The following is a 12893-nucleotide window of genomic DNA, read 5'->3' on the forward strand; positions in this document are numbered from 1 at the left end:
TGCCTATTTATCTTTCTGACTAAAAAAGACTAAACGATGAGTGTTTACTAGAACTAGCTTTGCCATTATTTATAAATAATGAATTGTTAAAACTGACGTGAACTTCTTTATTGGGTAGTTGACATGTATAATAATAAGAAACTCAGAAAACAGTGCGAGACAGAGCACTTTCTTCAGTACCGTGTCAGACAGGGGCCCCCAGCCAGCCTGCTACAAATGAGGGCAGTTATCATCTCTTCCTTCACCTTTTCTCTTTTTCCTTCTGACCAGTTTCCACTGTTTCATTATAAGACAGATATTCTAGAGTCTTGTCTAACTCTCTTACCATTGTATTTCAACTCTAAAGAAATTAATTTACTCATCCATTAATATTTCTTGAGGCTTTGTTCTAGGTTCTAGGGATAAAGATAAATGAAATTCACAGAAACTCTGACGTCATGAAACATATTCTAGTAATTGAGAGAGAAAATGACGTGGATAAGTAAGTCTAATATACAGTGTGGATCATGGTAGTGTTAGAAGAAAATAAAGCAGGGAGGTGGGATATGGGATATTGTGGAAAGAGTCTTGAAATGGCAGATTCTGTGGACAGGGACAAGTAAACGATTTTTACCTCAAGAAAGTGAGGGAAGGGGCCTTCTGTTGTATGGAAGCTCATCCTAGGCAGAAGGCGTTGAATTTAAAAAGGCCCAGAGAGGGAGCACCCCCTGAGATATTCTAAGAAGAGCATCCTTGGTAAGTGAAGTCATCACTTGTTTGAACATGTTTTCGCCCTGGCATTTTCAGGCAGCACGAATTTAGGAAAACATTTTTTTAAAGTACATTTTAAAAAAGAATATGCTTCCCTGTGTATCGTTATTATTATTTGCATTGAATTTCCCTCTACTAACTGTATTGTTTAAACCTATTTAACATTTCAATTTCTATGTAGCCTTTGTCAAGAGAATACCACTACGGCAACAATTTTGGTTACATAGTGGCATTTAAGCCCTTTGATGGGGAAGAATGGAAAAAAGTTACAGTTACTAATCCAGATACTGGCCGCTATGTCCATAAAGATGAGACCATGCGCCCGTCTACTGCATTTCAAGTTAAAGTTAAGGCCTTTAACAACAAAGGAGATGGACCTTACAGCCTCACAGCAGTCATTAATTCAGCACAAGATGGTAAGTAAAAGAAAGCCCTTAGTAATATGATGAAGGAGGGGAGAAGCCTAATCCATTGGTAGTCATTTTGTTTGCTGCCTCTTGTAACTTACTAAGATCTTTTCATAGTACTAGGCATTTAGTAATTGAGTATTACTTTAATCCAAATGAAAATGTCACTCTGTCCATTTAAAGACAAGAATGCTTCCAAAATCGTTTTCATCGTTTAGATCATGTCCATGATAGTTAGGAAACCTCCACTAAAATAATTGGCCTAGACAGCTGTTCCCGGCCTCTTGATTTTAATGTGGAAGTCAGAAATTCTCCATACTTGATTGGAACCTCGGTGTGTCTGTGCGTTCACAACATTCACCGCTTATACATTACTTAACATAACTATTTTTGGCAGTAAAATTTCCCCTTTTTAACAGCAAAATTGTGTAATTACAGCATTTATGTAACTTTTTGGTCATTTGTAATGCTGAAATTTTATTAAAGGGAATCTACATAATTCTATAACAAAGGAGTCAGAAAAGCAGTTGAACTTTTTTCTTGGAAAAGGCAAAATTTGTCTGGAAGACTATTTAGGGGGTAAATATATAGATACTGGCTCTGTTTTTCTAGAAACTTTAACTGATCTGAGCATGCTCCTAAAGGACTCTATAGATCTATGCTAAATAATATATAGCTTTAGATTACACATAATGACATTGATTTCTGTGATTTCTATTTAAGCTACTGTGCTTTTTATTATGATTTTCCTATTTAAAGAAAGATAAGACCTCCCTATTTTTTTAAGATCTCTTCATTATATCTCCATATTCATGGGCACTGTGTAATTATTAATGGCTAGAAAAGCAAATAGGGATTTCTTTGCCTTCTGACCTAATACATTTGTCCTTGGCCAAGTTCTCTTTGCACATGTACAAGAAGCACAAATAGAAGAGTGTGAAGAGAAAAACACTCTATTCATTTACCGTTTGCACTATTTTTACTTCAAAATAAACAATTAGCTATCCCATAGAACTCATATATACTCTCCAGTCATGGAGTTACTAGTTTTCATATTCATTAAAAATTTAATGTGCATTCAAATTATGCCATGGTCTTTATTGACAACACACACATGAAAGGAACCCTATATGTATATATGAATATATATGTGTGTAGGTACACACACACACACACACACACTTTTTAAGTTAGTTAACTAAATATATAGAAAGAATAAAAATAGAAATTATTTAAGTTTATAATCAATTCAGGACTTTTTAGTCCCAAGTAATAAATCTTACATTCTCTGTGCTTATTCTGATTCAGCGGAAATACGATAACTTGACTCAATGTTACCAGTTTGAACAATGTGAGTACATCTCACGGAGGAAATGAAAGTAAAAAGCATTTTACAAGTTATCTTCTCACCCAATATCAATTTTTTATTGTTTTATTTGATGCTAAAGTAGTCAGGCGAAAGGCCATGCTTGTCATCTCTTTAGTCATGGCCATCTGCATTTAATTATATTTCTTTCCTAAATGTTTCATGGGTCTCATAAAACCTGCATGTGCTGAAACTTGTATAAGTGTTCATCTTCTCTTTTACTGCTAAGAAATCAATCATAGTGCTACACGTTTACCTTGATTTAGAAAGGCAAGAGTGCTCATGTGCAGGACATTTTTAACATAAAAGAGGATTATGGCTTGTTAATAAAAGACAATAAAAATTGATCATTCTTGCTTAAAGATTTTCTTAGTTTCTTTGTGTAATTTTCACAGGGATGTAAATTACTTTTTTTCACTGAACAGAGGCCTTTTTGATACATACTTGACTTGATGCCCAGTTGGAAGATTAGACTTATAAAAGCTTTGCTGAGCCCAAAAAGCAGTGGATGTCACAACTTGCTTCTAAACCCAAAAAACTGTGCATAAAAGAGAAAGAAGAAAGTATCTCTACATAGTATCTTTAGCTCATGTAAATACAAAGTATGAGAAAATTGAAAATTAATTGTAATGAACAATGTTTTATAATTAACACCAAATTTCCTATTTTTGATGATGTAGTTGACAAGCTAATAATAATAATTTAATCTACATCCATGGGCTTTCTTAAGCAGATTAGTTGGAAGAAATGCAAAAAAGAATTAGTACAGTTCTTGCTCACAGATATTGGAGAAATCCATGAAGCTTTCCATATTTTTTTAAAAGTGTGTCTGTATATGGGTATGTACAAGTGTATAAGTCTATAGTAACATTCCTATAGATGTGTGCATATATCATTGATGACCATGAAATAAAGTAATAGTGGTAAAACTGGAGAAAAAGATAATAAAATTGTTGGACTTATTTTATTTTACAAATATGAAAACTACTTGAAAATATTAAAATACAGTTTAATCTATTCATTCAGCGAATGGTGCTATTTGAATTTTGTTATATAAGCATCTTATTTAAAAATATAATGTTCTCATCAAATTTCAGCTCCCAGTGAAGCCCCAACAGAAGTAGGTGTAAAAGTCTTATCATCTTCTGAAATATCTGTTCATTGGGAGCATGTTGTAGAAAAAATTGTGGAAAGCTATCAGGTGAGTTCAATTCTTATCAAACTATATACATTTATTCATAAGTATATTAGCATAAGTTTTCAAATATGTTACATCTTTCAGTCTTCTGTAGCCATTGATTTATGTGGCAACCAACACTATAATCTGTTTTTAATATGTTAGGCATTTATGAGCTAATTGTGAAGAGTAAGGCAGAGGTTCCTAACTGACTTACCCAGGAGAGAAGTAGAGTCCTGTGCATTCACAAACAGCCAAAATAAAAATGAAGGTAATAACACTCATGGTTAGACAAGACCTTTTGAGACATTCTCATAAAATGCTGGTGAATTTTAAGTTTTTTGGAAATCATTTAGGTAATTTATAAAAGCATCCTTAAAATGTTTATTCTATTTGTCTCAATAGTTCCACTTCTAAAAGTCCCTATAAAGAAAGTAACTATAAAATATGCCAAATATGTGTCTCATAAAATAGACATATATTTTCATAAGGGATCCTTCATAACATCACAAATATGTGATCTTATGAAGGTAGAAAATTGGTAACATTCAAAATATCCCAAAGAAAACTTCCCTTGATTGGAGTCTTTAAAGACCAGTAGGAATAACCAGATAGAAGGGGGAGGATTTGTATTAAAGGGAAAAAGACCTGGAAAATGGAAGCTGGAATGATAGTTGGGGTCTTTAATACGATGCTAGCAAAATTTAGATGTGATTATGCAGGGGAAGTGAAATCATCTGGTATTTCTAAGCACAAAGAGTGAAAAGTAAGAAGAATTGGCATCGTCCTGTCTTTGCAGATGAGCAAATGGATGCCAGAGATTCAACAACTTGCCTCAGCACAAATTAAGTGTCAAAGCAGTATCTAAAACTCAGCGTTTCTGAGTCACAGTTCAGGGCTTTATGCCAAACCACACATTCCTGCCTGTTTTAGGCAGTGAATGGACAGTGAGGGCCCTTCTGAAGCCACAGGCAGTGAGCTGCCCACCCAATCAGCTAGCCCTCTCAATTCTGGTGCTCTCCCTTCTTCATCTGTCCATGAAATATTAGCTCCTCTGGGGCAGGATTTTGTCTGCTTTCCTCTCAGTGCCAAGAACAGTGCTGGGCACAGAGTAAACACTAAACAGATACTGAGGGCTGATAGTGATACTCAAGTATGATCAAATCAAGTGTTACAATCTGACCTTCTTAAAGCCATGTTTCTGAGATGTAACCACAAAACCAACCCGAGGTTTAAGTGTTAAACATGTAAAATAACAGGAAGCTTTTTTTTTTTTTTTTTTTACTGTAGGTTATGTATGATTTGGGTACGTCTCAAACTGTCTTCAGATAATCTTTACAAGGGTTCAGCTGAAGTTATTATGAAAAGAGTGAAATGGTAGGAGTGAACTAGAAAGACCCAATATTCGTAACTTATTAATTGAAATTAGATTTACAGCTAGTAGAAAAGGAATGGGAAAAACAGAGAAATTCACGAGCTGTTACAAACCCCTGTGATAAGCAATTTCAAGGTTTCTTGGGAGAAGACATCAATATTTGGAGTCATCTTTTGGACCGTAGCATTTTTTCTTATTTCATATTATTCATTTTTAACTAATAAAAAAGAGAAAAAAAGATCATTTAATATATAACTCACTGAATTAAAATGCTAAATATGTATTTTGCTTTTTAAAAAACATTGGCTTTGCCTAAGAATTACGTATTGACTATTTTATGACTTCCAACAAACAGAGAACAAAGGAAATATGAGGTGGGAAGCAATACTAATAACCAGAATATACGTTTTTTTTTAATTGGAAGTAAGCATCAAATAAGGATTTTTAACTAAATAGTCAGCAAAAAATTTTTAGCAGACAATATTTTCTCAGATGATAATTTTCAAGGAAAAAATGTATGCCACTGAGAAATTTAGTTTCACAGATATCTGACATTTTGCAACTCCATAGTAAGTAGAAACTGAGCAGATACAGGTTGATATCTCATCTCTATCACTGAGGAATTTGGTACAAAACTTATTTGAAATTTCTGAGCTTTGGTTTTCTCACCTGGAAAGCTGGAGAGAGAGTAATCATGCCTCATAGAACTGTTGTGTGGAATGAAATGGAAGCATGGAATGCTTTTCCCTATTCTCTGTCATTGGATATTGGAAGACAATGATGAGGATGATGATGACAGTGATGAAGATGATGATGATAATATTAATGATAAGAATAATAACATTTGTTGAGTCCTTACTATAAAACAGTTAAGCTTATTGTATTGAAAGTACATGATCCTAGGGAATAGACGCTATTATCATCCCTGTTTTAAAGATGAAGAATTTGAAGTTTAGAAACATTTGACTGGGTAATAACTGGCATAACCAGATTTGAACCTAGGTCTCGCCTCTCCAAGTAAATTAAAAATATTGGAAGTAAATCACAAAATTATTGTTTCCATTTGTTCTTTCTTAAAAACCTTTTGACTCTTTGACACGGAACAGTGAATATTGAAGAGACAAGCTTGAAAGCTTAAAAGAGAGTATCTGTAACGTTTCTTCTTCTTTAAGAAAATGCCCCTGTGAGAGAGGAGGGTGTTGCTTGACTGAGTATAATGTGGTTATTGTTTCTATTTTAAAATATGATGGGAGAAGCCAGCGGTTTAACAAGATAGATGATTGAGAAAACTAATATCCCAGTGCACTTCCTATAAAAATGTACTCAGGGTCTAAGTTATAAAGAAACAGGGGGGGAGGAAAGTAACACATTAGAAAATAAAATAAAAAGCGGAGAAGCCCAGCTCCTATGTGCCTGACCCCATCTCAAGGTTAATTTCCTGATATTTCAAGTGAGAACTGTAGGCGATTGAGTTTAAAAATAATCTCTTCCCTTGTGGTTTTAAAATATATCTCAGTAGAGTGTTTAAGTTTTACTCATTTTTTCCTCTTGCCTAGTTAAAGAGCTCCCCACCCCTAACCTTTATACTACAAGGTTTTCCTGCAGTGTAGATGAGCTAGAAGAATGTAAGGAGTGCTCACCCAGCACGTAAAACATTTGCTTACCTTAATGAAAACAAGCAAAATATGCTGTCAAGAATAATGAATGCAAAAACTCTTAGCAGCTGAGTCAGAGATTAATGCAAATGATTGGTTTCACAATTACCTTAAAAGATGATCAAACCTGAGCAATCTGCTCAAATGCTTTCAAAGGTTATTTTATTATGGTGAGCATAAACTAATATTTAGGAAGCGCTTTATTTTCTTATTTTGATGAAGACATGTGTCTTCATCGGGATCTCCCCAAAGCAGTCTGACACACAGACGTGGGAAAGGTAGTGTTTTGTTGTTGTTTTTATTTGTTTGTTGGTTTTAATATGATCCCAAGGAACACGTATGAGGAAAAAGCAGAGTGAACAGGAAAAGGGGAAGCTCGAATACAAAGATGCTTTATCTTTTTTGGCAAACCCTTACAAGAAGCTAATTGATGCCTACATAGAATTGGTTGGTCCGGACACCAGCGGTTGAAATAAAAGAATTTTGAATAGTTCCCAAAAGGTGTATTAATACATATTTGAATGATTTATATCATTGCTATTCCTTTCCCATGGAATATGCTAATAAGCAAAGAGGTCTGGGATTTGAATAATATAGTTATTATATAACATATTTTTAGAGATTTAGATTTTTTTATGTCAGCATCTCATTTTTTTCACTTAAACAACTGTATTAAAAAATTTTTTTGGAAACACTATATTAAATCTTTAACAAAGAGTAGTCATTTGTCACATGATATTTTTTCAGAAGTTTCAGAACCTACAAATCTGATACAAAGGCTTCTCAAAGTAGAAAATAATAAAATGGAGCAAGCTTAATTTTCAAAGGTACTAAACATCTTTAGGCACTTCCATAATTGTAACATCCATTTTTATATTCTAAACCCCTTTGGAGAAAATGAAATTAATAGAACCATTTTTTCCTGCAAATTTCTTATATTTTTCTGTTAAAGGATATAACTGTATTATCTTTGTGCAAAAGTGGCATTAATGTAGCACACAAATTAATGGAAAGTATAATATTCTTTTGCTAAAGCTTTTCTTTTTAGCTTCCTAACACTTTTGTAAAGAGTAAGCTTTCTTGGGGAAAATGATATACTTAGATCTCTCTGTCCGAGATATTAGTGATTTTATGTGAGCTTAAACATTTTGATCTCTTCCTTTATTTTTTTAGTGAGATCTAGGACAGCAAGGAACGTGTCAGCTTGGGTCTTCACTGCATTCCTAGTGCCTAGCACAGTAACTGGGACAAAGTGGTTACCCATTAACTATTTGTTAAATGAATGAAAGAGTATCATATATCAAATGCAGTCCTATGCCCACAGTCGAAAATAAATAATAAATACCTGTCTTCAAAGAGCTTCTGATTTAGTCAGAGTAGAGACAGACAAGTCACGAGGCAGTTTCATAATTGTTTAATAAGCACTATGACAGGTTTACAATAGACAAAGGATGCCATAGGGATTTTAGAAACATGTAGAGAAAGAGTGAAAATTATAAAATGCCACAGCATTAAATAGAAATAAATACATCTTTTGTTACTGTAACGGATGAAGATGAATATGTGGTTTACTATCCATAAAGCAGGACCTGCTCGATGGATGGATGGATGGATTTTCTAGTTATGCTAATCCATTTCTACTAATTCATCCAGGCTCTCTTTTGGTCTCCTTAGTGATTAGTCAAAAGCAACACATGTGTTCTGCTCCATGACTACAGGTTGTACCCTTCACTCCAAGTGATTTTCTCACAGATGATTGTCAGTATTTCACCACATTGAGAGACTCGGTGAGATGATCAAGATGCAACAGCCCAAGTTTATTATCTATTTGGAAATGAAGTGCATGACCAGTGGCTAGTTCAGTGGGAAAAGTTGGTGCCATATATTTCGTAGATGTATCTACTGTTTATTTAAGTGTACTTTGAAAACATTGTAAGTTATATGTAAACATATACTTTAAAGAGAGACGGATTATTAAATATTTTGTCTCAGATGCTTTCATTTGTAAAGAGTAACTATACTGTGAAAATTTCCAACTCTCATATTCTAAAATAAGGAAATCTATTTGGCACACTTAATAATTCTTTCTGCTCCCTAGTTACAAAGGCATAGCTAAGTCACTGCTTTAATTTATTGTGATTTTTAATGGAGACCGACCATACAATCCCTGCTAAAATTAGATGAATAAAGTCATTTCTCATTTCAGATATAGGTGCAAATAGTAAATTAAGGAAAGCTTTGTTCTTTTCTTTTGTGTTGCCAAAATGCCTCATGGAAATTTGAGAAGGCAGACAAATTTTGTCACTTTAATTCCTCATTTTAGTACATAGCATCTTCTAGAAATGGCCTTTATTATATTAATCTGGTTTAGAGGCTTCTTTTCTTTAAACTGGATAGAAAAGTTGTTATGCTGGAATGAAGATTTTAAAATGTGATATACATCTCTGTCAACAAGCATACATGTAAAAATGCATGAATTTCAAAGACTTCGGTTTTAATTGCCATAATACATTCTAGATTTGTGTGAAGATAATGTATGTAGATAATACTACTTTAGTGCCTAGCATTTCATTAGAATATAAATGTTCATTTTATTTCTCTTCAGGCAAGCAATAGAAGAGGCCTTATGTATTATCTAGTTCAAATGCCCCCTAAAATACAGGCCGTCCTCCTTCTCAGATGAATGTACTCACTGTCTGAACACTTTCAGAACCCAGAAATATTCCTTTTCAAGGTGACTTCTCTCCTTAGAAAGTCTTTTGTCTGCCAACTGAGATCTTCTCTGGAGACATTTGGTGCAATTCTACTTCCTTCTTTCTGAGGTCATCCTTCTGGTCAGATGACAGGAATGCCAAGGCGATCCTATCAGAACCAATAGGAAGAGTATTATTGACATGAGAAAAATGAATACTAGTAAACAAAATAAAAATATTGCAAAGGAAACCAATTAGCAAGTTAGTAACTAGCCTTTGTTCTGAAATGTGCTCATTCTACATATAAACCTTACTTAGTTACCAAGTGAATTCGAGCCATCTGGTTCCATTTTATAATGGCTTAATTTGTTTTATGTAAATGAATCATTCAAGATTATATAAATATTAGATATTATTGTCTAGGCACTTTGGTTAATTGTGAAATTAAATTTCCATAACTTTATAGACAGGGAATCTAAAATATATAAAATACCAGTATGTTTAAAATATATAAAATGCCAGTATGAATATAAAATATATAAAATACCAGTATGTGAAATTAAATTTCCATAACATTATAGATAGGGAATCTCAAATATATAAAATACTAGTATGTATATATAAAATACCAGTATATATTTAATCCTCTCCTTTTTTTTTTTTTTTTAAAGATTTTATTTATTTATTCGACAGAGATAGAGACAGCCAGCGAGAGAGGGAACACAAGCAGGGGGAATGGGAGAGGAAGAAGCAGGCTTATAGCGGAGGAGCCTGATGTGGGGCTCGATCCCATAACACCGGGATCACACCCTGAGCTGAAGGCAGATGCTTAACCGCTGTGCCACCCAGGCGCCCCAATCCTCTCCTTTTCATTTACAACTTAGACATACAGACTTCTGACCAATAAAACAGACTTATTAGAAGGGTGAAAATCATAACTCACAACTTTTACTTAAACTTAAAGAGACAGGGAAGACTGTCATTGATACGTTGGTTGGTAAAAGTGATCAGTTCTAATCACAACGTGGATAACATTTTTAAAAATAAATTTATTTTAAGGATAAATAAGTTCCTCATTATTAGGCATAATTATTATTAGGCATAATTTTTCTTTGATACTGGCCTCAATATAGTTTCAAAGGAAATAATTTTGCATACATACTTCTAAAATGAGCTAGCAGAAAGTTATTATACTGGCATGTTTAGGCCTCGTAATGACTGTTTTGGTTAAAGTTTATTCTTGTGAAACTGTTTTATCAATGACTCATAACAAATTTGACATCCTATAAACAGAAATAAAACAGGAAATAAGTGATAAAAATTATTGTGGAAAAACTTCCAAAGACTAGTGTTATATTTTGAAGGTAAATCATATGCAGTTTTTTGTTTTTTTCTCTTTTTTTGTTAGTGTGAGACTATTGCAGGTCATGAGGGGAGCCTGTGATTTGTCTTTGACATCTTTAATAGATCTACATTCTATGCCTTGCCATATTCTATCTAACAGAGTGTAAGTAGCATTAAGTAAGACTTGCGTGTATGACACTCAGCCAACATCATTGGTGTCAGAACCAAATGAAAAGGATTTTCACAATTGAAATGTCTGAATCATGAAAGAGTCTCACTAAATTTGAATGTTTGCAGATTCGGTACTGGGCTGCCCATGACAAAGAAGCAGCTGCACACAGAGTTCAAGTCACCAGCCAAGAGTACTCGGCCAGGCTAGAGAACCTTCTGCCCGACACCCAATACTTTGTGGAAGTCAGGGCCTGCAATAGTGCAGGGTGTGGACCACCCAGTGACATGATTGAGATCTTCACCAAGAAAGCACGTGAGTTTCAACATTTGCATTTTAGACTCGTCAAAAAATACCAATTGATTCAATCATGATGCAGGTACATTTCAGAGAAATTTACTACCTAGCAGTCTTAGCACACTCAGTTTTCAATTTTATTCTTTACAATCACCCAAGATTTAAAAAAAAAAAAATTGTTAGTTATTGTATATGATGAAAAAATGTGGAGAATGCCTTTATGCATTTAATGTTCTACTATAGAAATAAAATTACAGAACCTCTATTTGTAAAGACTACCCCCCAAAGTTTTGTATCATTAGATAATTAATTTGCCTTCTCTGTTATTATTTTTAACTTTACTTTATAGGGCTGTATTAACAGCCTGAGAAAATTAAAATTCTGCTTATTTTCTATATTTTTATTTATAAGCCTTTGTCATTGCATAATGCAAATGCAAGTTAAATGTTGTAGCATTCTGTTTGCTCTCTTATTACCATATGTTCTCATTGTTTATGTAACAAGACTGCCTACCCTGGTTGGATCTTCTAGGCATTCTTGCCTCTCTGGTTTCACTTTGATATCTCCTTCTTCAACTCACATTGAATATATAGAAGAAGAGAATTTATATTTGAGGCTCTAGGAAGTTTTGCAAGAATTTAAAGACATGAGTGCTATTAGGGTTTGACAATTTATGAAATCACTTGGGGAAAAGGTTAACTGAACACGGTGAGATACCACACTTTGGTGTTGGACTTGGGTTTCAGATCGGTTTTTGCCACTTACTAAATGGTGACGATAGCCAAATTACCTCACACCTTTAAACCTGTTTTCTAATTTGTAAAAGGAGCATTCGTTCCTGGGGCACTCGTTCCTTTGTTCTTTTTTCCATTTATTCATTCATCAAACATACACTGTGTGCCCATCACTGTTCTAGTGGTTGAGGACACAGAAGGGCTCAAGCCAGATCCAGAGCCTCTTCTCATAGGATTTACAGCCTAATGGAAGGACGTGGAAAAAAACCTGACAAATAAGTATGTATGATAATATCAGACGACAGGGCAATAAAATGAGTAAACAGATAATAAAATTGAACGTGACTTGGGTGGGAGCTGAACCCCAATTGAGTAGTCAGGAAAAGCCTCTTTGAGAAGATGCCATTCGAATCATATATATGAGTACATGAGTCATAGGAAGGACCCACACTATGTGACAATTGGCAGGGAGGGGACTCTTTCAGGTAGAGGCAATAACTAGTGTAAAACCTTAAGGTGGGAATAGTTTGGAATGCCTGAAATGTAGAAAGGCCAGTGGGGCCAGGGTGTAGGCTGGAGGTGAGAAGGAAGAAGTGTGCTGGGATTGACATATGAAGGGTCATGTTAGGAGTTAAAGTTTTTTCGAAGTCTCATAAGAACTATTGGAAGATTTTAAGGCAGAGAGTGATATCTAATTCATATTTTTAAAAAATCATTCTGGCTTCTGGATGGACAATGGCTGGTGATGGAGTAAGAATAAAAATAAAAGAGCCAATTGGGGACAATTTTAGATGGTGGTTGGAATTAAGTGATAATGGATATAGAGAGAAGTGGAAAATTTTCTGCAGAAAGAGTTGACATCTTGGTGCTGGTTTAAATGTTGGCATGGGTGAAATGGAAGACTGAGTATCGGATTTTTGATTCAG

The 12893-nt window shown here is 34.2% G+C and overlaps 1 protein-coding gene across 2 annotated transcripts in view; it reads left to right on the top strand.

The window, feature by feature from the left end:
• CNTN1 (contactin 1) overlaps window positions 1-12893 on the top strand; it is a 343680-nt gene that overhangs the window by 292285 nt on the left and 38502 nt on the right. For both annotated transcript variants that reach the window (XM_026502092.4, XM_044385537.3), the window contains 3 exons: window positions 932-1166; window positions 3621-3724; window positions 11065-11251. In XM_026502092.4, coding sequence (XP_026357877.1) covers window positions 932-1166; window positions 3621-3724; window positions 11065-11251 — 526 coding nt within the window. The remainder of the gene's footprint in view (window positions 1-931; window positions 1167-3620; window positions 3725-11064; window positions 11252-12893) is intronic.

The sequence above is a fragment of the Ursus arctos genome, unplaced genomic scaffold (genome assembly GCF_023065955.2).
Source record: "Ursus arctos isolate Adak ecotype North America unplaced genomic scaffold, UrsArc2.0 scaffold_26, whole genome shotgun sequence".
Classification (NCBI taxonomy): domain Eukaryota; kingdom Metazoa; phylum Chordata; class Mammalia; order Carnivora; family Ursidae; genus Ursus; species Ursus arctos.